The 25,236-nt window shown below is 40.1% G+C and overlaps 1 protein-coding gene across 1 annotated transcript; it reads left to right on the forward strand.

Moving 5' to 3' along the window:
- Positions 1-596: 596 nt before the first annotated feature.
- On the forward strand, positions 597-25,024 carry LOC137261979 (thrombospondin-2-like). Its single transcript, XM_067799782.1, has 6 exons — positions 597-968; positions 12,420-12,611; positions 19,207-19,398; positions 20,410-20,598; positions 21,070-21,189; positions 21,820-25,024. The coding sequence occupies exons 1-6, from the start codon at positions 641-643 to the stop codon at positions 22,086-22,088; spliced, it is 1,290 nt and encodes a 429-aa protein (XP_067655883.1). The 5' UTR covers positions 597-640; the 3' UTR covers positions 22,089-25,024.
- Positions 25,025-25,236: the final 212 nt, after the last annotated feature.

Here is a 25,236-nt window from a genome sequence, read left to right on the forward strand (position 1 = left end):
TCAAAGATTAAGGAACGAGATGGCTCTTCTTTCATTCGCGTACATCCCCTGAAGTACACGACCTATCGTTAACATGTTATATGTGTGACATTTGACTGCTAAGTCATTTGTCCGCAACCGATCTACTGGCTCTTGATACATGAAATATAGACAGAAAGATACACAAGTAGATAGCCCTGTGCGTTTGGTAGTAAACACACTGTGAATGCATTTGTAGACTTGATGATGTATGTATAATTAAAAGTATAACAACAACTGATGATCTCTAGAGAGATCGTCACTTCACGGTAGATTTAACGATTTCGTGTTCATTTATATCATGTTCAGCCGTTTCCCAGTTCAAGTCACCAGCAGTAGGCCCCAAACCACAGCCGATCATGCATAAGATTCCATCTTATTGTTTGTCTTGTCCTTTTACTGCTTTGCCTCTTGGCACTATCCAGCTTTCTGAAACAGACAGGCAATCTCTGTGGGAACCCGCCTTTATTCAGCCATTCATTTATGGACATTCATCAGATAATACTGTATATGTCTGGGGAGTCAACACACAAATCGATGAACTATCCTGAAAGTGTCACCATAATTCCACACATATTGTCTTTAGAGCAAGAGTTGGGACGCAAGGAGTTCGTTTTCAGTCATGGCTATAAGAGATGTTATACTGATTTTGATACCTTGTGGCTTGGGTCTTGTTCAAAGTTCTACCATTGTTTGTGATGTCTGTGAGGTAGATCCTTTACCAGATTTTCAGAATATAAGAATAAATGGAAGTGTTCTCTGGACCAAGACAGATATGGCTAGTCGTGCCGAATGTGCAGCTCGCTGTTCCCTCTTTAGACCGATAAAGTCCTTTGGATACAAGGACGCCAGTAGAGAATGTGTGGCTTATACCGTACCTCTCACAACACCAGCAGCAATGACGTATTCTAGTGAGTCGGGGTTCAACATGTATTCAACTTGTGCACCAGGTAACGGAATCAGCTTTAACAATATTTCCAGATTTAAATGTCATGAAAGAAGGACATGATGAGTTTCTGATCATATTTTGAAGAAATAATTACGATGAAATGTAATTTTGATTAATGCTACTATGAACTGTAGTCCTTTCATGTTCCGGCATGTCGGCTTACATGGCTCACACCATTTTAACGTAACCCATGAGTTGGGTATGATGCCAGGAAACGTTCCATGCTGCGGGAATCGACACTACGATAACATTTTGTTCTGTTGTGCCACAAAACATAGACAAGTTGGTACGTACAGGGCCCACTTTGACCTTAAACATTTGGTTTCTAATTGACGCACAAAAAAGTATGCATACGAACATTTGGTATTTCATATAGAATCCTAAAATACGTTGGTGATAACATATATGCGTGACGAACACACATACAGATATATATGTGTGTATATATATACAGAGTCATTAATGAAAGGTCAAGTTGTTTTAAAATTTTGTAAAAGTTTTAAATATATAGAACTGATTGTTGTGGATGTTTTCAAACTTTCTTAACGGTATGGAATATAACAGTAGACCATTGAAATGTCATTATTACTATTTTTACGTCCGAAATATTCTGGTACAAGTGCCACATTGTTTGCGCATTTGGAAATACATCTGCCTCTTAATGACAATGATTTGCACGTGTAACTCGCTCTATCCATAGAAAGTGGCACTGATGCCTTTTGGTTATTCACGTTCAAGTACCTGAAATCGAAGCAACAGGGCGTCTGGAATCTGGTCAAAGTCAGTGGCACGTTGGTCGACTGTGATAGAGAATTCAATCCAACGAGGTCCGTCTATGCACGTCGCCCAGGTCGCTCCAGGCTCAGAACAGTTCGAGATTACGTAACAGACTCCTTAACGCAGCATATCTTGCAGTTCGTCCACCCACTAACACCATATCATAGACAGGAACGTTCTAGATAGACAAGGCATTATGGCCGTTGGAATCAACGTCATTGGCCGTGTATGAAATGAGTCAAACACCCAGCCAGACATCAGGGCTGATAACATCAAAATGTTACCAGCCCCAAATGGATTTAACCAGACCAGACACCAAGAATTTACTCAGATGTCTTAACTTTCCATCAGGTTATCGGGATGGCAAGCTGTAAATGTAAACGCTTTGTCATTAATCTAGCTTGTATTGGGTGGTTGGACAGGCCTTATTTCGTTCACTGTCAATGGTCTCATTTGCTCTTCACCGATGAGAATAGATTCAGTTTGTCCTTTCACAGATGCAGATGTTGCCACAAATAACTTATTTGGCGGGGGTAGGTCGTGGTTAGGGCAGGGAGAACTCCTCCTGGAAGTACTCCACTGCAAGTGGTAGACGGTAATATTAGTCGGCAACGTTATCCAGTTTGTGGCTCCTTTCACAGTAGCATTCCTGCAAGCTATGCGTTGCTTGCGTAGTCGGATCTTCTTTATTGGAAGATGACAACGCTTGTCCTCATAGTTCCTGGGTTGTCGCGGACTTCGGTAGGCAGCCGCTTCACCCAGCACCACTGGATCTCCCAGGACTCCACAGAGCTCCAGTAGACGAATGGAATGCGATTCCACAAGCGTCTTTAATGAACTTGATACGGAGTACTATGAGCAAGGTGCGCATGTATCTTGGGTGCGCTAGGAGGGAACACAAGATATTGTGCTCCATGTTTGTCATTTTTAGTTTGGGAGTTTGGTCTAAAACACTACTGACATTTGCTAGTGCAGTTTGAACTTTTCAGGATGGTGGACTAGAGACGGAGGGAAGACAAGAGTCAGTGGTAGCGATGACGACAGTGCAGCCATGTTTTATTATGGTTGGGGAATAATGGTTGAAATAGTACAGGTTGATTGTAAACCTGTGACAGAACGCACCTCGGGACTGAGTGGTCATGTGTTCCCGATGTGGAGACCTGCTCTGTCACTTGCACACATTCATAACTGTACTATTGTTGTATAGTATTCCCAGAAATTATTGAGAATCATGTTGCGTCATGTAACTCATTACGTTTATTAACTTCTGGCGTTTTACTTACATAAACATGTTAAAACATCATCCTTTTACAGTGTCAGTCTTGTTTTAGTACTTTGTTAGACCTCCTCGCTCAGCAATGCATGCCTGAATACGCCTAGGCACACTACCCATCAAAGTTTGTAGGTAATCGTGTGACAGGGTATCCCAATATTGGACCACCTCGGCCTTCATATCTTCAATATTTCTCAGTCCCTTTTGGTTTATTCTGTCCTTCATGACTCCCCACACATTCTCAATTGGGTTTAGGTCTGGGCTGTAACTGGGCCAGTCTAAAACTTGAACATTTTCGCCCGACAACCACTGTTTTGTGTAGCGCGCAGTGTGTTTTGGGTCATTATCATGCTGGAAAATCCAATCATCTTCATACAATGTTTGTGCTGTCGGAAGAAGGTGACCATTTAGAATGTCAACGTATCTTTCTTTTGTCAAGTTTCCCGTGAAAACACACAATGGCGTCACTCCGTGAGCCTATATGCCACCCCACATGTGAAACTTCGGGCTATGTTTTGGTCGCTGGTAGATAGGTTTGACAGTATCTTTGGTCCAAATGTTCACACAATTAGGGAAAAGCCAAACAGAACTTTCATCCGAAAAGAAAACATTATCCCAATCTTGATTTTCATGAGCCCGACACCAGTTTAAACGTTTTTCCTTTTGTGCATCTTTCATCAACGCCGAGGGAATTCCACGTTTTTTCACCCAATTAAGTCTCTGTAATTCCTGCCTAACTGTTTCATTGCATACCTGTAGACTTCCTCTGCTAATCATTTCATTTCTGATGTTCTCAACACTTTTCAATTTGCCCCTAATCTCAATCTGCCCAAGTCTTCGGCGATCCACAACACTGAATTTCCTAGGTCGACCTGCCCCTGCTTTGTGCTCTATCCCGGTTCCTGTTTGAATATTCTTCAAAGGTCTGTATACTGTAGACAGAGGAATACCATGTCTACAAGCTAACACTTTAGCATCAGCCTCACCCCTTTCAAAATCATCTAGAATGAGCTTTCTTTTCTCTCTTGCTGTAAATTCTGCCATGTCAACACAGGAAGCCGTCTGCTCAGACAAGGGAGATAACTCTTGACGTAATGAGCTGCCTTCTAAGCTTTCAAGAGTTGTCTCCCTTATTTAGTATGCATAGTGCATAGTGAAAGCCCTTTTTCCAATCTTAGCATCATTAGAAAAAAAACAAAGATTTTCTCAATAATTTATGGGAACACTGTAAGTGGGTGGACGACCTTGGCCGACACCCGACGAAATGCACAATCTGTCCACTTTGCTTGTTTCTTAAAACTTCAAATATTCAAATGAACTCTTTGTTTCATGTGTCCAAAGTGCATCAAAATTATATCCTTTTTATCTATGTAACGTATTCAGCAAACATTCAGAGTATTCCCCGTTATCATAACCCCCCTCCGGGCAGGACCCTTAATTCTGAACGCTATCAATAGATGTCAATTAAGACATTCCTACGTTGGTAGATCTTGCGTATGTACAAGTGCATGAACCAGTGACCTTGCAATGTGGCGTAGTAGCCCTGTGTATAAAAACCTGACCGCAGAACATCTGGCAGTATTGCCTATAAACAAGGTTAAACATAACAAAACACAATACGTGTCATGATAAGAATTGTTCTGCTTTTAGTAAAAAGGTATTTATTTACATAATATAACATGCATGGTATAGTATTGTTCTTAGCAGTAACTCAGCAATTGTATAAAAATAATTATTAGAAAAGGTTATTAACCAGTGATGGGAAAACTCATTTGAAACACCGAACGCAGAATATCTGATGAAAGTTCGGGGGAAGCTTCCAAAGAGTTGTATGGACAGAGAGGGCCAAATCATGCCATATTTTGGGGACCATTATTGTATCAATGGCATTTGATTTGAAGATTAGACAGTACATGAGTGTAATCTATGATAACATGTAAGTGACACTGATAACTCAGAGCTATGGATCAGTGGATTGACAATGTTAACTACGAGTTTGAAGAGATGACATTTGCAACTATCATCCCTCTAGCACTTACGAACATAGGCGCACCTGTAGGTTTATTATCAACGCCTAACAATTTACACTGAAACCAACTGCCTTAGACTATCAAAGTCGAGGGTAACCCTATCATTAGAGATTAGAAAAAATATCTGCGAGATCTTGTGTGCTTACGACTGGGTTCAGTCTGAGTTTTGTGCACGTGGAAGTCTCTGATAAGTCCGTGTCCTATGTTATGATGTGGTACCCATGTTGATGCAGGATATCCATCCCATTTGACAAAAAATGACATATGCCATTGATGTTTTTGTACAGCTGTACAAAAGTTTTTCAACATCATAGAATTGATCTTGTTGGTGATCGCTTGTTTGCTTGTGAGTGTTGTCTGATGGCACAGTTTAATCCGCTTTCTCCAGCTTTTCACTGGAGACTGTTGAGTCGAGTGGAGATTTGCCTTGTGTGAGGGTTGTATGATGATGTGAAGTGTTTCACCTCTAAGATTTCACAGATGGCGTTTTTGATTATTGATGTGAACTGACGTCTAATTAGTGATAAGAGGTACATTGAGAAGACTTCATTAAAGAGCTTTGTCGCTACGTCCGTGGTATCTTGGGTGTGCGATGGAAATGCTCCAATCCAGTATGGGTCCACAGCTACAAGAATGTACTTAGATGCCAAAGAATATCGAAATGTAGCCTAGAAAAGGTGTCTTCAATAGGCAATGGTGCCATTGAAACTGGGTTGGAATGGACCCAAAGTTTTGCTTTTTGACATTCGCCACATGATTTGATGTATGTTTCAACATACTGATACCAGCTTGGCCAATGGACTGACGGGTAGCATCACGACCAAAATGACATCCACAACCACATCCATGATCTTACTCCTGTGAGCGACCTTGGAGGTCTTTGACATGAGAATCAGTTTAATGTGAAGGAATCTCACCATTCTCTAGATAGTCAGTCAATGATTGACTTAAGATCTGGAGAATTGTGCTGTCTCTCTGCGAGATTGTTTTCAGGGATATCAGTGTCAATGGTGTGAACTGTTGGTTCTTCATGGAATATCCCCTTGATAGCAGGATTAACACGCAGATCGAATGATGCTTTTGAAGTAGAATCCACAGCTTTCTGATCAGTTGAATTAGGGTTCATAAGGTAATCGTCATTATCTGAAAAAGTAGGCTGACTGCAGTGCTGTGATGGATTTGTTTTCTGTGTAGTGCTGCTGTAGCCACTAAAGTATATGAGCGCTGGATCGGTACAGGATTATACTGAGCATTGCCTGTAGTGTAGTTCAAACGTGGGCAAGGTGGGAGAGGGAAATCATCAGTGACAGGTTCTGTGATCTGTGCAGGACATGGAATACGAGAAAGAGCATTAGCATTTGTATTATCTTTACCTGCTCTATGTTCAATCTCGAAGTCAAATTCCTTAAGCATGAGAGACCATATGGCAAGACGACATGTTTCCTGTGTGCTGTCCTTTGGCCATTTGAGAGTATGGTGATCTGTGTACACTTTGAAATTTTGTGATATGAGGTACACCCTGAAAGTTCTATTGCTAATGCCTTCTAATATGGCCAGTCATTCCCCATTTCTTTTCAGCAGCATCGACGGCTGCTGAAACCATAACCACAGGCAAACTGTAGGGCAATGGGGTTGCGCATCGTAGAGAATATGACCTGTCTTCATATATGCGCGCGAAGCAAGCAAAGGTTGGCAACGCACTTCCCTCGTTTCGGTTCACAAAATATTTTCCATGTCAAAATAAAATATCCCCACCATCAAAGGTACACTCCCATTTCCTCACTAGATTGTGTTCTCAGATTTCCAACCTTGTATTTAATAATTACTCACATGAAATATGTTTTACTCAACATTTTAAGACCCACTCGTGGTATTCAGATCGTTCTTCGCCTCCATTACCCCTGCCATCTTCCGGTTTGCGCTTTAGCATTTAAAAATTGTAAATTCATTTAAATTGTTCACCATAGAATGGCAACTGAAATGGTCAGCTTTCTTCAGTGCCTTCCTAGCCTGTTGGCACTCATCGGTGAACCATGGTATATGTGGAAATGCAGAAGATTTGGGAATACACTCATCAGCTTTATGACTTGGGGAACCGCTACAAAAAGTTCAGGTTTAAGTCTGTTACCACACAGAGTTCGATGTAAATTCCAGTTATTTTCTTTAAATCCGTCTCGAGGATAAGGTAGTATGAGATGGGTTCACAGGTTGTAATACCGTTAGAAAATGATAACTTCCACAGAGGTCATCATGGACTAACCATTCGAATTCACTCAGTAAGTCTGAATCTGTAAGTGATGAATTTGGAGCTTAATAAGTTCCCGTACCAGGATGTATGTGTTGGAACCGTCATTGTATATGCATAAATCATTCTCTGAACAGTACTCTTCCTTCCAGTAGGTTACCTCTAGCATTAGTAGTTGTACCACCCCAGAGTGCGTTGTGACCGTTCAAATCTCCCATAATAACACACGGTTTGGGGAATTGGTCATAATGAAGAATTGAAGACTGTGAGACATACCATGAACATAATGTGAGTGTAACATGTAAAGTGAAACGTATGACAACTGCTTGAAGATAGTGCACGTGTAATTGAGCAAGCATTCTAAGATTGAAGATCCTCCAGTGGTCTTTGCACCCGGAGGTGAGAAATAATGATAAGTATTGAAATAATGAAGGTCCAAAGGATCTATCTCCTGCGGACATGATGCTGATGGCGTACGATCCTGGACTAACAACTGTAACTCGTTGTAACTATATGTCTTATGGGTGACAAACCGTATGTCCTAGACCGGACGTTTTCGGAAACGTTCATATCCTCAAGAGTTCCATAATTGTTGAACAACTGAATTTTATTTTCTGATCCTCTAGGGGCTCTACCACTGAGCTTTTTCGAGGAATCTGGCTTTTTACCATTGGTTTCAGGGATTTGTCAAGACTTCACTGTTGACTGAGAGGATGGCTCATGATCAGATGATGTCTCTGATTGGATTTGGGATGTTGTATGAAGTGGTTCTGATGTTTTAATAGTTATGGCAGGTGAGATAAGTTGCGGAGTATCTGTTGTACCATTTTAAGTTGATCAGATAACTTGAAGATAATTGACTGTAGAGGTTGCTGCTAACGTTCTGGCAATGGAAGCATAGCTTTGTGTTTGTTCTGAGCTGTATGCCAGTTTCTTTGCATCTCCAAAACTAATATTTTGTGTAAATGTATTCTCTTGATAGCCGTCTGCTCTTTCCAAACAGGACAGTCTTCAGAGAATGATGGGTGTTCCCTTTTGCAGTTAGTGCACTTTGCGACATTACTGACATTACTGTACTCACTACAGTGAAAAGACACACACAACAGACAATGTGCAAGTATTTACACCATGCCATTTGAAACACCTAGGAGGGTTATGAATGTATGTCTCCACATTGAAGTTGCAGTAACCTTCCGCCAGTGGTTTTGGTGCATTAGATGGAAAAAGGAAAACAAATACGTGTTGACTTTAATGGTTGTGTCATGTTTACGGGTTGAGACACGTTTAACATAGATCCTTCATCTCGGAGATGATAATTATTTCTGACATGCCACCAAGCAATTGCTCACAGTCTCTAACATTTCCCTTGCTCGTGTTGAGGGTCTTGTGAGCCGAGACCACAACAGAAATGCCAACAAAAGTTCTGGTGTACGGCACACTCAATCAACAGCGCACCAGAATGCAATCTTTTAATGGTCTTCACATCGCCGACAATGCCTTGGATACCCCAAATGGGTTCGGATTTAATGATGTCAAATCATTTCTCTCCATGACAACAAATTGTGGCCACTAATCAATGGCCAATAAAATAAAACTTTTCAAAACCACGGATACTCGGATGATATACTCCAGCGGAAGAAATGTAAATAATTAATCGACCAGATTGGCCACCACCTTCTGGGCAAACTACTCTAAGCAAGACCATGAAAGTGTGTATCTGAAATTCTGAAGATCTAAACATTCGCCAAGAACTTACAATTATCAAGGTACAATTTTCATAATTTTGAGCAAGATTACTTAATGTAATACTCAGCACTTGGTGGTTGAACCGGGCCCATTCAACCACCCGTCTAGGTGAATTCAGGGCCAAAGCTGTGTATTGGGCAACGGAATGCGTTTCCAGGCCCCTATTGCCCTCAACCATCAGGATCCCTTCCTCCACCTTCCTGGACCTTAATATGGCCCCGGGTCCACATGGGGATTGGGGAACTCTTAGCCTTACCCAGCACCCACCACGAGGAGGCGTCTCATCATGGGTGCCACAGACGATAGAAGTGGTGGCTAACAGGACGGGTATGCTCTGTCTCAATCTTACACTGATGCAGATATGTTTTGCCTAGTTCTGACCAGTTTTGTGCAAAAACGGATCATTGAGACAGAAGGAGGCATGCAAGCAGATGCTGTTGGGTTTCCCTGGTATCTAAAACACTCAGGTCAAGAGACAGTTTGGAGTTCAGATTTGAGGAACTGGAAGAAATTGCTGTGTTGACGGAGGATGATGACCTTTGTTTGGTTCGGATTCCAGTGTATGGATAGATGATGGGTCAGATGTGGAGGCTGTGGCTACTACCTGTTGACGATGAAGCGAAGCAGATTTATCAGCTGTTTTGAGAAACCTCATGGATGGTCTACCTTTGTCACTTTGGATGAGACATTTGGCTCCTTGAAGTTGGAGTGCCTGTAGGCCAGTAAATATTTCCAGTAGATATACTCTGTTGTTCTCTCAGCTGGAGATTTAACAGGAATATCAGAATGAGAATGCGGAAGGAGTTTCAACTGTCTTTCATGGTCTCACAAACCCTGCATTGGCATCCATCCGCCAAGCTTCGGATATTAATCCATCGTGATCATGATGCAAGGAAGTGGAGACATGGAAATCTTGTGAAAATACAGTATGGCCAATTTTAAGTTTTAGTGAGACTAAACCTAACACTGGGTGACGGTCTACACCAATGATTTATGTCAGATGACATTTCTGAAGGTGAACTCAGTGAGTCCTATTTATTTATTGAAAGTCCGGTGTCGTTTGCCAAACCTTAACCTGAATTGGTGTTTTTACATAGAGGGGCCACAACAGATACTTCATGTTGACAAGGACTGGGTGAAGATGGGATAGTACTATGATCGGCAGTAGAGTTATATGGCTTGGGCGGTTTACTTGGATGCCTAATTCTAAGTGGATCCTTTGAATCAGGCACGCGCCCCTATGCGTTATTTACGTTGGACAGAAGAACCTGATAACATACAGATGTATTATGACTCTTCCTGCAAAAATAGCAAATTGAGTGCAGGTGGGGACAGTAATTGCGCTGAGAACAAAAATAACCGAATCGTCAGCATCTTTCTCTGTTGTTTCTGATAGACAAGCAGTGATCTTCTCGTCTGAAATCACATGCCCTGTGCTGCAACTGTTGACCAAGATAAGATGACTGACGACAATACCTTGAGCTGAAGACATTTTGTCGAGGTCGTGAGTTGTACGTGACTCTTTGCTGACCGTCATCTTAGAGTGTCTCCTGCTGTGCAGACATCGCAGCTCCCTCGGGTCTCTGCTGGTTCTTCATCAGTGACATCACTAGTGCTGACAGCTTAGTGATTTACTCCTAACTTGATCTGGCTGCTGGACACAGAGATAGAACTTGGCTGCAAGTTCCACCTGCGGGCGCACTAGTTTCAAAGACTTGGACACTTTATTGTAGATCCATTGACTGACAGAAGGGTTCAGTCCATTCACTCCAACTAAGAAGTCCATTTGATTGACTTCCTAGAAGTCGCCTGTTCTAATCTAGTGATGTAATCAGACACTGACTCAGCACGTTGCTGATTTATGGCTAGCGCTGATAAATCAAATTGTCCCGAGGGTTGAAATGTAGACATGAAAGGTTGATTGCGACTGTTCCAGTGTAACTTGATATCGTCACTTAAGGCAAGATGCCACTGTTTTGCTGATCCTTCTAAGGGAAGATTTTAAAACAAACAAGCTCTGTTTTCATCTGTTCCTTGGAGTTTTATCCAAGTCACTTGATCAGACCAGCAGTTTATTGCATCTTGCATACCTGGGTATTTAGGAAGCTGAATATGTGACATATGGGAACGTTTGTAGATGGAGTAATTAATACACTTGAACTTCTTCTTCTTGGCGTTTATGGTGTTGACGTTGATATCATAGTTGATATCGATGATGATGCAGGTGGTGTTGATATTCCAGCTGTTGGCGTTGATGATGCTGTATTTGGAACTTTTGTCGATGATGTTGCCGAGTCCTTTCAGTCTTTATTCGTAGCTGAATGAAGTGTCTGCTAATGTCCTCAGTATATACAGGGAGTCATGACTTCTGTGCGATTTCCGAGGTACCTAATACAGTGGCTGTAACCGCACATCTGGTGTATCTATTGCAATTGTGTTTGTTTCGTGCAGTGCATTGACCACTTAAAATCATTCACATCACTACGCACAGCATGATATGGCCTGGGGCATAACCCTAGCAGAGAAAGCTTGACTGAGTTGCATAATTCACTTACGTGGTCCGCAAGTCAATAACCTTGATGTAAAGAATATCTGAATGCTTTCTGATTGTTGAGTAAAATATTGATGTAAATGCGGAAGTTGTTATTGACATACAATCAGCATAATTATGGATTAATAATAGCGATATTTGGACTATGACATCGGATCTTTGCTTAGACATGAACGTCTATTATTTCACCTATCACAAACTCATGGAAAGGCATATCAGATTTTAACCTGAAAAAATAACACACACAGAGGAATATCTGGTGCAAGTCTTTATGAGGAATATAATCAGACGAAGGTGTTAATGACGGATGGGCCCCGTTCCTACAATAAAAAATGTCGTCCCTTCTGTTATGCAGTCTTGTTGAGGTCTGGCCTGAAAACTTCAGTAAACTTTTGTAACTTTCCTTTTATTTTTGTTATTTTCTCCTGAGACTTTTTGAAACTATCTGTAACTATGGAAAACGTGAACTCGTGTTTCCTGTGGTACAAATATGTTAAGTAGATGGTAGTATTTATTGGTAAAGCCCATCCACAAAGGTCTTCGGCAACCCATGCTTATCATAAAAGGCAACTGACGGGGTCGGGTTGTCAGGCTCGTGGTTGACATGTCATCATATCCCAAATGCCCATCGATTGATGCTTCTGATGCCAATCACTGGATTGTCTGGGACATATTCGATTATTAGTATTCTTGAGTGCGGCGTAAAAAATACAAACTATAAAATGCATCATAAATTCACAAACAGTACCTACTTTGTGCCTGTAGAAGCTGTTAAATAGCAGGCATGCCTCCATGATAACATTAACGTTATGCCTTTGATTTGCCCTTAGTTGACGGCGGTGTCAGCGCTTGGGGCCAGTGGACAGGACCAGCCTGCTCTCAGACCTGTGGGCCCTCGCACACCATAATGAAAACCCGGACTAGAACTTGTACCAACCCGGCTCCGGATAAAGGCGGAGCTGACTGCACACAGAGTCTCTCAGAAACTGGCAACATCAACTGTGATCTACCTGAATGCCCGAGTCAGTATAAATTAGTCATTTTTTCTGTTATAGGATTTGGATATTGATATTTTGAAAGTAACCTTGTTGCTAGTATTTAATTGAGATAATGGGATAATTAATTTGGACTTTAAGTTACCCCTTAAATTACGTAACTATCACGTACGCGAAATTGTTCTGCCGCGAAATCCCATTCCTAAAAGAAAATCGTGTTCGCTTAGAACATATATCAGGAACCGACCAAACCGATGGTTTGAGCGGCCATCAGTTAATGTCATCTGTGTTTACGAAAGATTCACATTTTCTAATGCTGAAAAATAAAGTCTAACCCGGATCTAGGTCAGGCTTTAGTAGGGCAGGACACGCTTACGACTTTCGCCAAAGCCCTGTGCCATTACTGATTTTCACTGATCCGTTCATAGCAAGTTGACATATATTTTCCACTTTACTATCAGTCGAATCTCATTCTGGTGGTAGTTAACTTAGCTGTTCTTTTAAAGTGATAGTAGTATCTATGTCGTCATCATACGTATGACATTAAAGTTAGTGAAAATAGCGGGAGACGTAACACGCAGCCTTAGGTGACAGTAAGGTTACACATCAGACGTTATTATATTTTTGACGTCGTAGTTAGTAACAATAGTTGTGCGTTTCAGTTTTTGCATTACAGTTTGTATTATATCTGACGATCCGTTCAACCTCAAAAATTTTTTGATGATAAAGTTTTGGCAAGAAAAAATATTTCATCTTCATAAATAGCTATTGACAGTGTTCTGACGCCTGCAATTAGCATCAAAGCAAAACTTTCCTCCATTTGAAGGTCCCTGGGTAGAATAGGCCTTCTTCTTGTCGTAAGAGTCGACTAATGTGATCGGGTGGTCAGGCTCGCTGACTTGGTTGACACATGTCATCGGTTCCCAATTGCGCAGATCGATGCTCATGATGTTGATCACAGGATTGCCTGGTCCAGACTCGATTATTTGCAGACCGCCGCCATATAGATGGAATATTGCCGAGTGTGGCGTAAAACTAAACTCACTCACTCACTCACGAGATAGTAATCATGGAAACACAGTCCAAGATAACCAACAATGTAACCGAATGCGAAATTTATGAGGTTTTGACACATTTTTTTTTACCAAAATCAGGACGTACTTAACGTTTCACTTTTTTATCTCTGATAAAATACTAACTGTAAACCAAAAGTCATCCTGTTCTGTAATCTATTTGGTTGAATAACATGACCGAAAGGTATTCGATTCTCGGAAATTGCAAGACTGTTCTCTGCGTTTTGTCACTTAAAAACATTGCACAGAATTAATGTGTTGCGTCATCAGCAGTGGTGACATCATTTAAATCATATTCCGATGTAAAGTCGGAATGACGTCACACAGGAGCAGTTCGAGATGCTACCATGAGAATCAGCCGAAACGGCCTTGTAAATGAGTGCAGACAGCAAAACCCAGTAAAGGACTCTTCAGTTTAGTTTACGTTTGTGTTTGTAATGTTCATAATCATCACGTGTTTGCCACTTTTTGGGTGTTTGGTGCATATGAAGCAATTCATTTTGAACCGACGGCTTCAGCCAGAGGTTTCAAATTAAATATTCCCGTGCTTCAGATACTCAATAATACCCGGAAATAGGCCAACGCATTAAGTTTATCTCTTAATTTGAATGTGATTCTTGATCGATATGCCTGCTGTTGACTGAAAACCCGGATTTCATAATAATCTCTGTTAACAGTAAAGACTGGTTGATTCGTGTTTGTTTAGCAATATTCCAGCTATATGGTGGTGGTCTGCAAATAATCGAGCCCGGACCAGACAATCCAGTGATCAGCATTATGAACATCAACGTACATAACTGTACTACGATGACATGTGTCAACCAAATCAGCCCGTCTGACCACCCGATACCGTTAGTCGCATCTTGTGTCAAACATGGGTTACTGAAAACCAATTCTAACCCGGATCTGCTTGGTTCAACAACAGAGGGAATGTTCAGATGACGTCGTTAACCTGAATGTGTGTGGAAGAAAGACATAAACTAATATATATATTTCAGTTACAACAAACATCCACAAAATCTAGTTCACAACGGTTCAGGATTATTTCCCAGGTATCAAAATACTGTGGAAGCTGTCAAAGCCGGCAGGTGACCAATCCGGAAATGTTGAACACCAGCATAAAATGGCAGTCCAATCCGTGGCTTCTAATTCCACAAATCCGGTAGTTGCCAGTTACGAATCTCAGCGAGACATGAGCTGCCCGGTTATGTTTTAAAGTGACGAGGAGTGGGCCAAACGCGTATTGTCACCAATTAATCCTGCGTTGAAACTACAAAGTTGCCCACAAAGACAATTCAGTCTTAGCTATTAGAGGTATGCTTGTACATGTAATTAGGGAGTTGAGTCAAAATGTGCAGTAACTGAGCGAACTATGTCATACAACAACTTATATAAGAGTCACAAAACCGGTTTAGTTTAAGTGGCACGTAACTTTGTTGGGAGTGGAATCCGGCACGCTGTCCAAACAGGATTATTCTTCAGCACCTGATGAGTGCCGGTTTAGACAGCGTCCACGTGCACTTTAAATATTTTTTATAGTGTTTGGTTGAGAGTCACAAAAATCGTGTATGTGTTTCCGACATTTTTTTCAAAATGTAAACATAGCAAATACGAAAGCAGTACACATCTCTCAAGCTTAGGACAGCCTTAGGCATACGACTGCATCAGCAAACATCATTGTTCTGTCATGTGGTGTGTTGTCCTGCATATAGAGCAGGTCACACATTTGAAATTATGCAACTATGGTCGTAGAGGATTCTTGGTTGTGTGACCGACTTCGGCAGCTTGGGCTCCTGAGAGTTTCTACCATTTCTGTCTTGCCACACAGCGATGCACGTGTGACATATGTGGTTTCAACTTGGGTTAGTGAGTCGGTTAAAAAAATTGCCTCTTCACCCAGCATAAACGGCTACTCATTATCATAATCACTCACGGGCAGCATGGGTTATTCCGAGTAATAATGGTACGATTGTGACATAGATATATGCTCGGTACAAATATGCTGTTGTTAATATTTATACAGATGGATGGCTACAAATAGTTCGTGGGATTTTTAAGAAGAGAGCTCGACTTTGTCAGAAACTTATAGAGCATGATAGCATCTTACACCTAAATGAGTGAGTGAGCTTAGTTTGACGCCGCTTTAAGTAATATTCCAGCAACATTACGGTGGCGAATACAAGAATTGGGTGAGTGAGTGAGTGAGTGAGTGAGTTAATATTTAACGTCACATCGGCAATATCTCAGCCATATCGTGTCGAGAACATTTAACATTTCAATGGAGTGTATGCATATATTAAAAGGACATACGAAGGACAGTAAAATAACTAGAATATCACAGATATACATGTAAAACAAGTACTTATATAAAAAAAACCAAACATTTTATTTAGAAGGGACAACACAATATAAAAATAGGTTATAGATCGCCAACAGCTGAAGGTTGGTCACCACACTAGGGACCATGGGCACTTACAGTGCCTTTGCTACCTGCATGGACCCTAGCTGGATTTACACCATCCCTTCAGTCGCTGACGATTGTAGGAAATCTTAGCCAAAATTAAAATAACAAAAATACTACATTTAAAACTCCTGGTAGGCTTAAATTTACTCTGAATGTTTCTGGACTTACGTACCCTCTCAGGAGGACAGTAATATTACAATACTTCAAACCCCTTTGAGGGTACAGCCACTAACAATCTCAGTTACTCATCTAAACTACCAATCATAAAATATGTAATTATTTACAAGTCACTTAACAGATCCAATTCTTTTAAAAACGCAGTAATTAAATGATAGCTGATATTATTAAAAAGATCCTTCATAGATTGGGATTTGAAATATGTATCTATTGTGATGGAATACTCCACACAGTCAAGCAAGACATGCTGGACCGCGATTCTTTCATCACAATAGATGCAAAAAGGAAGATCCTTACCTTTAAGCAGATATTCATGTGTATATCTTGTACTTTCATGTAATTTATTGATACCTACTTGAGTGTCCCATTCTTCTGCATAGGATCACGGATATAAGCTTTAATGCAAGCTTTGTAATCTGAATATGAAATAAGAAGTGGTGTCAAAGATTTGTTGAGTGCTGCTTTTGCAGCAACATCGGCCATCATATCCAGAAATACCAACGTGGCTGGGTAACCAACAAAAGCATTGGCCAGCAAGATCATTATACAGTTCAATAATTTCAATTAAAACAAGAATTGGGCTTAATATATCGTACCCATGTGGGGAATCGAATCCGGATTTTATGCGTGACGAGCGGCGGCATTTACTCAATGGGCTACCTCACCCCCCAAGATAACAATTTCGTTTGAGTTCTGAAGATCCTGGATCAAAATTTGAGGAAAAGGTTCGTTTTACCTGGATCTGCCACACCTCTATATACATGGCATTATATGACCAAGAAATAATGAATTCCCCACGTACAATGTACGTTTCCATATAATACATGCAACCTACAGGGAATAATACCACGAAGTATGTTTGTGTAGCTACGGATGGATGAATATTGCTGACACTAACGATTCATAAATATTTCAAACCTGATGATGGCCTTTTCCTTTGAGATGTTCCTCGGACACCATTCGAGTTACTTATCGTAGATTTGGATGTAAAATTGGCTGTGGGACAACCATTATTCATTGCAAAATTGAAGAAAGCTTGTTCCCTTAAACACAGACTGGACATATCACACTGACTTATTCAACAATCATTCTCCTACATCAGGGCTTGAGGGGTGGTAAATACCCTCTCACATGGATTCAATTGTTAGATGATCAAATCATGTCGGGATTTTTCTGACAAATTCTTACAAAAAGTTCTACACTGCTCACGTGCTAAACCGGTCTGTATTAAATGGATACATTGACAACGACATTCATTTCAGTTTTAAATGTATTTCCGTAAATGTATTCTAGTCAGTAACATCAGATCGTCTTGCGACTATGCTATCATGCATATATATCGGGCCAAACACTTGAAAATGAACCTTTTGACAGTAACAAATGTGGAAAAGAAGGAGAAAATATAAATTACAAAATAATATTGGTATTTCTTCACTTTTCTTGAATACCAATACAGAAGTCATTGGCCAGTTTGGCGTAACGATTGTAGTATCCACTGACAAGCCTGTGCAAAACATGGTGTCACTAAGTGCATGACAGAGAAACCACTGATGGGAAATATACAGATAATTAGTTGATTGTATTATAGGATATTTATACAGCATACATATCCATGCAATTTATGCTTGCTCAAGGCGCTGGTATCTGTTTCCCTCTGTCATTGGATGTCAATCTCAACCACACATCGTATTATCAATCTCAACTGCCTTGAGAGCATTACACTCTTGCTGCCCCTAGGCGCACCGAGTTTATTGTGACTTTAAGATGTTGAATAACAGTGTTAAAATTCCACACTCTCAGGATCAAAACAATGAATGGTCTTTTTCACTATGTTAATTATCATTTACTATTGTGTATTTAAAGGGAAACTGAATTATTAGAAATGTGAAAAATGTGTTATGTAAATAGATAAATTGTGGTTATTTATAAATAGAAATGTAAATTAGCGAAAACGATTGTTGGTGTTGGTATCCTCAAGGGAGGTTAAAGTACCGTAAATACTCCCTAGACAGTACAAAAGACCATGTCTTCCAAAGTGTATTCACTTCTACAACATTCGTAAAATGTGACGTCATGTTATTGTTTTGCTAAATCTGAAAGGACGAAGTAGATATAACATGGGTCTGTGGAAGTAGCAACAGTACTGTAAGTCCTCATGGTTTCTTCACCTATTGCCGACCTATAGTCTGTGATTGTATTCATTTTGTCTTCAGTAGTGGAATTGTTTTAGATTTATATGTTATATTTATAAACCATCTGTGATACTCTACAATAACTTGATCAGTATATTTTTTACTTGTATGTATCTTGTGTGCTCAAGTTTTCTCGTTACTACATGGCTGAAATATTGCTGAGTTGACGTCACAACTAAACTCGATCACTTAATGTTTCACATGGGATACGCCACGAGTGCTTAGTTTAATCTAATAGGAAAATCAAACGAATTAATTCATACTACATACCTGCTAAACAAAACACGTTTCTTGGAAACAACTTTTACATTTGTACATCCGGGATATAACATACCTTCAAGTCATTATTCGTTTGGTAAACAAGTATATTAGTGAGTGAGTTTAGTTTTACGTCGCACTCAGCAACATTTCCGCTATTTGGCTGCGGTCTGCAAATGGTTGAGTCTGGACCAGACAATCCAGTGATCAACAACATGAGCATCGATCTAAGCAATTAGGAACCGATGACATGTGTCAGCCAAGTCAGCGAACCTGACCACCCGATCACGTTAGTCGCCTCTTATGACTATCTAGTCGCCGTTTATGGCAAACATGGGTTGCTGAAGGTCTATTCTATCTAACCTTCACAATTCAGTAAGGTGTACATACATTTAAATATGTTTTATGTTATATGATTTTTTTCCGTGACACTATACGTCGTCTCTGATGTTTTCCAGTTGACGGAGGCGTTACCGCTTGGGGGTCGTGGGGCACGTTAGTATGTTCACAGACATGCGGCACCTCGGCCACAGGAACCAGGACTCGAACCCGAACCTGCACCAACCCTGCCCCAGCTCACGGTGGAGCGGACTGTTCTGAGGCCCTCACTACCACCACCAGTGAGAACTGTGGTTTCTCACCGTGTCCAGGTGAGGTAGTACACAGACCTATGGTAATTATCTAATGGCATGGTCGGAATGACGCATGGTAATTTTGTTAGGGTTAATTGTCTGTGATCTACTGAAAGCCTGTTGTGAAAACATAAACATAGTATATAATAATATGATATAATGCAATACATTTAAGATATTCGTAACAGTTTTTATTGAGCACTTTTGCACATTTATATATATGCTGGTTCTCTGGTTGTACATGGCAAGACTCGAGGTGAAAGCAAGACATTCCATCACTGTTTAAAGCCTGCTTAAGCTGTTTGATTGAATCTCAAAGTTGATGTTTCCCCGTGCTCCTCTGACAGCTTTTTTTTAACTTGCATATGTTTCACTGTTGAATTGTATATACAGGTATTCCTGAACTGTTTAAAAGTATTAGTATGCGGTATGATGATGGTATGCCATTGAGATCTATTTAAGAGATGTTGCAAGGGCTTTTGTAAGATACTCTTTGCTGATTGGTCAGAGAACTTCTAACAATGACGATAAAGAGTGTCAGCATTCAGATCGATCACGGGTGACCAGTCTCGGGAGAGACACAGTTCTGCTTAAAATGCCTTTTCCATCGGCTTTTGTCCAACGGAACGGTCCCCAAACGGCCTAAATCGTATAGTACAGATAAGATAATAGATCGAGTCGATCTAACAGACATCCGTTGTTATCTCTAGAGTATAAACGGAACGGTCCCCAAACGGCCTAAATCGTATAGTACAAATAAGATAATAGATCGAGTCGATCTAACAGACATCCGTTGTTATCTCTAGAGTATAAACTCATAAAGAGTATTTTGTGTGTGTGTGTGTGTGTGTGTGTGTGTGTATCTATATGTGTTTGTGTTTGTGTGTATGGGTGGTGGCATAGCGTTTTATACTTTAAGCAAGGATTAATAGACAATGTTACAGATATTTTTTCATTGATTTACCAGTACGTTCGACAACAGTTTCTCTTAAGTATTTCATTTAGCCTAATATATGGTTTTACCTTTAGTAAACGGTGGAGTCAGCAGTTGGAGCTCTTGGAGTGGCTCCTGTGCACAAACCTGTGGCACATCTCATACTGTTTCCAAAACCCGGACTAGAACCTGCACGAATCCAGCTCCAGCTCATGGTGGATCTGACTGTACGGAGACTCTTTCAGAAACGTCGGTCTTCAACTGTGGCCTGCCTGCATGTACAGGTAGACATTTACATTCAAATTCGTTTGTACGTCATGCAAGCAAAAGCACAAATTTACTGCAACATACATTCCTTGATAGTTTACTCCGAAAAACATAATAAAACCAAACGTTCCATATAACAGCGTCTAGAAATAGTAGCATTTCGGGGTAGCCTTGTGGGTTAATCGGGTTCGTTTCCCCAAATGGATACTATTCATGAAGCCCATATCGATGTAATATCGATGCAGTGTTGCTAAAAGCGGCGTAAAACCAGCCATTCACTCATTCACATAAACATAATTTAGAAACAAGGGAACAAATAATGTTATTTCTGATATCATTTTTCTTCGTCTTATTCGATGAAAAAAGACGTTGTGGCACCGTTCGAAATTAGGTTATCCAATAGACTGATCCCGATGAAATGAATGAAATAGGCGAAATATAAAATGTCTTCGAATTTCGGTAAAACCGATTATTATCGTGTTTTATAGCAGCACCACCAAACTTTGGCACCTGCAGCTCCTCCTGTTCTGGGACTAACCTTGTCTGCAATAACGGATATTGTGTGTGTGACATCATGTACATCAAACGTGGCAGCAGTTGTGTCCAGGGTAAGTATTTGGAACAACTAACCTTAAGTGGTGTAACAAATGGTCCACCGAAGGTGCGTCAATAGAAACCATAGACGTAAGTCTGGCTATCCATATAGATCACTAAGACCGGTAATACTTACCACAATATCGATCGAATATCGATAAGTATGCGAAACGTATGACCTTTTGTATGACTTAGTAATACGCCTGTGTCCTGAACAAAAGTCAGAATCAGACCGTGGATAAAGTCGGAAATGTGCATATAGTGTGAGAAATCTATCACAAGCGTTACATACATTTTTTATATCGATACTCACTAATATCTCTGCATATTTCAGATTATTTATCATTTTAGCCAGCGCTAGGTTCAGACCAAAGCAGATGCACTTCGCATTATTGTCGCTAGAGCCCTCCTTAGTCATAAATGTCAAAGACTGTGTACAGGTGCAATCATAGAAGAAATATAGTTGTGTTCGGTCTTGATCAGATTTGTTCAGGTATGATGTAATGCTGGTTGAAAAAAATTAGATGTGCACGCAGACTGAGAACGATGTCCTTTATCAAACCTTTCTAAAGGTGTGAAGCCCGCTTTCTCGACAAGAACTGGTTAAACTTCAGTCTCATCAAATTATTTGCTTCACATTTTAGGTTGCGGTTCAGCTGGATATGGATCAGGGTTCACCCTCTTTCATGACAAAGTCCTTAATGGTGACAACGACAGGGTTGTCGACTCAATTCAAACAGCAGAGGCTTGCATGAGTCTGTGCCTGTCAGAATCAGGCTTCACTTGTGTGACTGCTGACTATCAGCATCAAACGAAAACATGCTACCTCAGTAAAACACCTTGGTATAATGCACCTTCCGGCTCCACTGTCAGTAGTACCGTCTATCACCAGATTATCCGCAACTGTGCTTAACAAACATCACATGAAAAGTCACCGCTACCTGGTGCGTAAAACTGTAACTGTGTGACTGTTTCTTATGATGAAAGAGCACCACATCAAACGTTATTATATTTTAGGTTTAATTCTTGCCGTCAGATTTCATCAGATTCCTTCTGATGATGTGTTAGTAATTATCATCTGAATGAGGCTTATGATTGTTCTTCGTGCACGGTGCTATTGTTACTGGGTTAGTCCCACCTGTCCGGTTTGTTTGATATGCCGATAGATAAGCCCGCACGGGGGATTACCGTCTTGTGTTTGATGTACCGACTATATATAGCCTGTATTGGAAAGTCGAAGACTGGACAATGGGAGCAATATAAAATTATGTCTTTTTAAGGGATAAAAGGTTAAGAGGGTAAGTTTTAAAACATTTTAATACTGCATTCATAACAAGATATATACACATATACAAAAAAAATAACATTATTTTACAAAATGGTAAGCCATATGGTTCCTGTCTGTCCCTGTGATCTTTGCTCCAGGGAATGTTTCTCATAACAGTAACTACAATCTGAGGAATAATGAAAATTATCAGACTGTATCTACTGATTATGCCAAATCGTTTTTGTCCGACACAATTTAACTGTGGCATGAACTACCTATAAATGCGAAAAATGCTTCCTCTGTTGGACAGTTTAAGAATCTGATCAAACGATAAGTTAATACCAACATAATATTCGATCTTAATTTGGGTACTTGATTCTGTCAAATAATTTACTACCGCCTACCCATAAATGTAGGTCATAGTAGTCTGACGACACCAACAAGCATGGTTGAGATATTGTATATTTTTACGTATTTTATTGCTCGTCCAAAAAGGATAGTTCATACTTGGACGCCGTTACCAACAAGGAGACACACAACTTCTTCTTTGCAACAATCATTTTACATTTCTGACATCATAGCAACCACCGAGTTTCAAAACAATAACTCTTGAGAAGTGTGTTGAAATCATCATGACAGTTTTTTATCAGAACGTTGGAACACAATACTCACGGCATTTGTTTGTGGAAACATCTAATTAGCCTCGGTATATTAAGAAGTTGTTCGAACACGTCTCTCGTGTTTAAGTTATATGTCTTTAGTGTTATCACTCTCGGTGATTTCCCTTGACAACTATGTTACCCTGTAATGTTAAGTATGAAAAAGCATATTGCTGTATGCACTGCTGTTTCGAACATTTCAGTATTGCCATGAAGCGTGTTGTAAATGTGTACCTCTATACATTGTCTCTGAATCAATCATGCAGCAGATTATACAAACTGCTTACTCGTGTATTTCCCTCTGTATTATACAATGTCATTCCTATTGACATAATGGTGTCTGCTGTCGAAACACATTGTGACTGTACACGCAAGGTAAGAATAAATGGTATTAACAGCAACGAATCATCATTTTCCCTACATTATGAATCAAGCCTAAGTAAACTGAGTGGGTTCACTGTATCTTCACCCACAAGAATCTTTCTGGCATGAAACGCACATTCTGACATGTCTGAAAAGGGTGGGCTGCATGCTTATTTCAACTCTGTTTTTCGTTTGTTTCCAAATTTACATTCCAGTGTTTAAAAAGTATTATATTTTTGTTCAAATTTACGATTCAGTTAATGATAACACCCTACAGAAGTATGAATATACTAAGTTGATAGACTTAAATGCACGAGCAATCAAATGGCTTTTTCAGCAATAAAGTCTCATTCAAACACTGAAATATTTCACGTGTAATTCAATCGAACAAGTATATTGTACTTACATTGAAACTAGGACACACACATACACATGTACATTCAATCTCGTAATATATATGGAAACTGAATGGGCAAAAATTATGGGTGGTGGATGCTGTGATGGTTGTTGTGTCAATCAGTGGATTGTGATGGATTGTTTACAATGTGTTCAGAAAGGCCTGACTTTAGGTGTGATTTCAGCACTGAGGTATTGTGCTCTTTGGCGACGACGACGACTTAGGAAAGCTTGATTTATAAGATGTCAACTTCTTTATTGTGAATAGCACGGCATTTCGGAGCGTATGCTGTTAATTCATCAGGTGAATGGTGGATAGTGCCAAGGTGGTATATGTATACATACATGAGGCACTCCGAAAAAACATGTTTAACAACGTTGAGAAATGAATATGTAACACAAACATGAGGCCAGTAATTCACTAACACAACATGCTAATAGACTTGATGGGATATAATACAAATACGAAGAGGTCAGCGATCCACTAAAACAACATGGCAACGATGGGCTAAAGAATACGATGATACTTTATAAACAGAGGAAGGAAGGACAGTGTACAAAGGAAACAAGTGGTCCTTGGACTGTGAGGTGACGACAGGCATGGACGAAGGACATAGGATGAGAAGTGTGTATTTATATGAGTGAGTCCCAAGCACTTGACCAGGATACCTTGATAACGGTTGATAACTGGCTGACTCCGTGTATCTCCATAGAAGTTGATATCTATAAATCTTGCATTTATACATTTTCCCAACTAAATGCCCTTCTAAGAATTGACTTCCGGATTAATCAACACCAAAAGATGCCACAGAAGAATACAGATCAAAGGGTTGAACTACCTAATTCATTAGACTCATACGGCTTCACCAATCACCTGTTAATTTACTGTAACAACATCATGCTTGCCTTTTGTAAGCCATCCCTGCTTTTGTATATCAATTAGACCATCATCCACCCTTAGGTACATCAGTTAAGCTCATTAGCTTCTGTCGCTTACCCATTGTAACGAGACAATATCAGCTTTAGTATCATTTCATGATCGCCTGTATTTTGTACGTACATGCGCACATTGACTCTGGTTTCATGTACATTACAGATATGTTAGAAAACAATGAAAGAAAAGGCCGGGCACTCTGTGTATACAATAAAGAAGTTCTCATCCATAATATTTTGTCTTATACTATGCCTCTCTAGAACCACACTATGGTTCAATCACAGTGTCAAAGACTCTACACACTTCATAAAGATTTTGATAGAGAAAGAGATTTTAAATATTAGGGATATATGAGATGAAAACACATGTATTTCACTTGTCAATCGCGAGCAGAAAATTCGGAGTCAATACCTCCCCACTGTCAATATGAAGACCGTCAATA

The sequence above is a fragment of the Haliotis asinina genome, chromosome 14 (assembly GCF_037392515.1).
Source record: "Haliotis asinina isolate JCU_RB_2024 chromosome 14, JCU_Hal_asi_v2, whole genome shotgun sequence".
NCBI lineage: Eukaryota > Metazoa > Mollusca > Gastropoda > Lepetellida > Haliotidae > Haliotis > Haliotis asinina.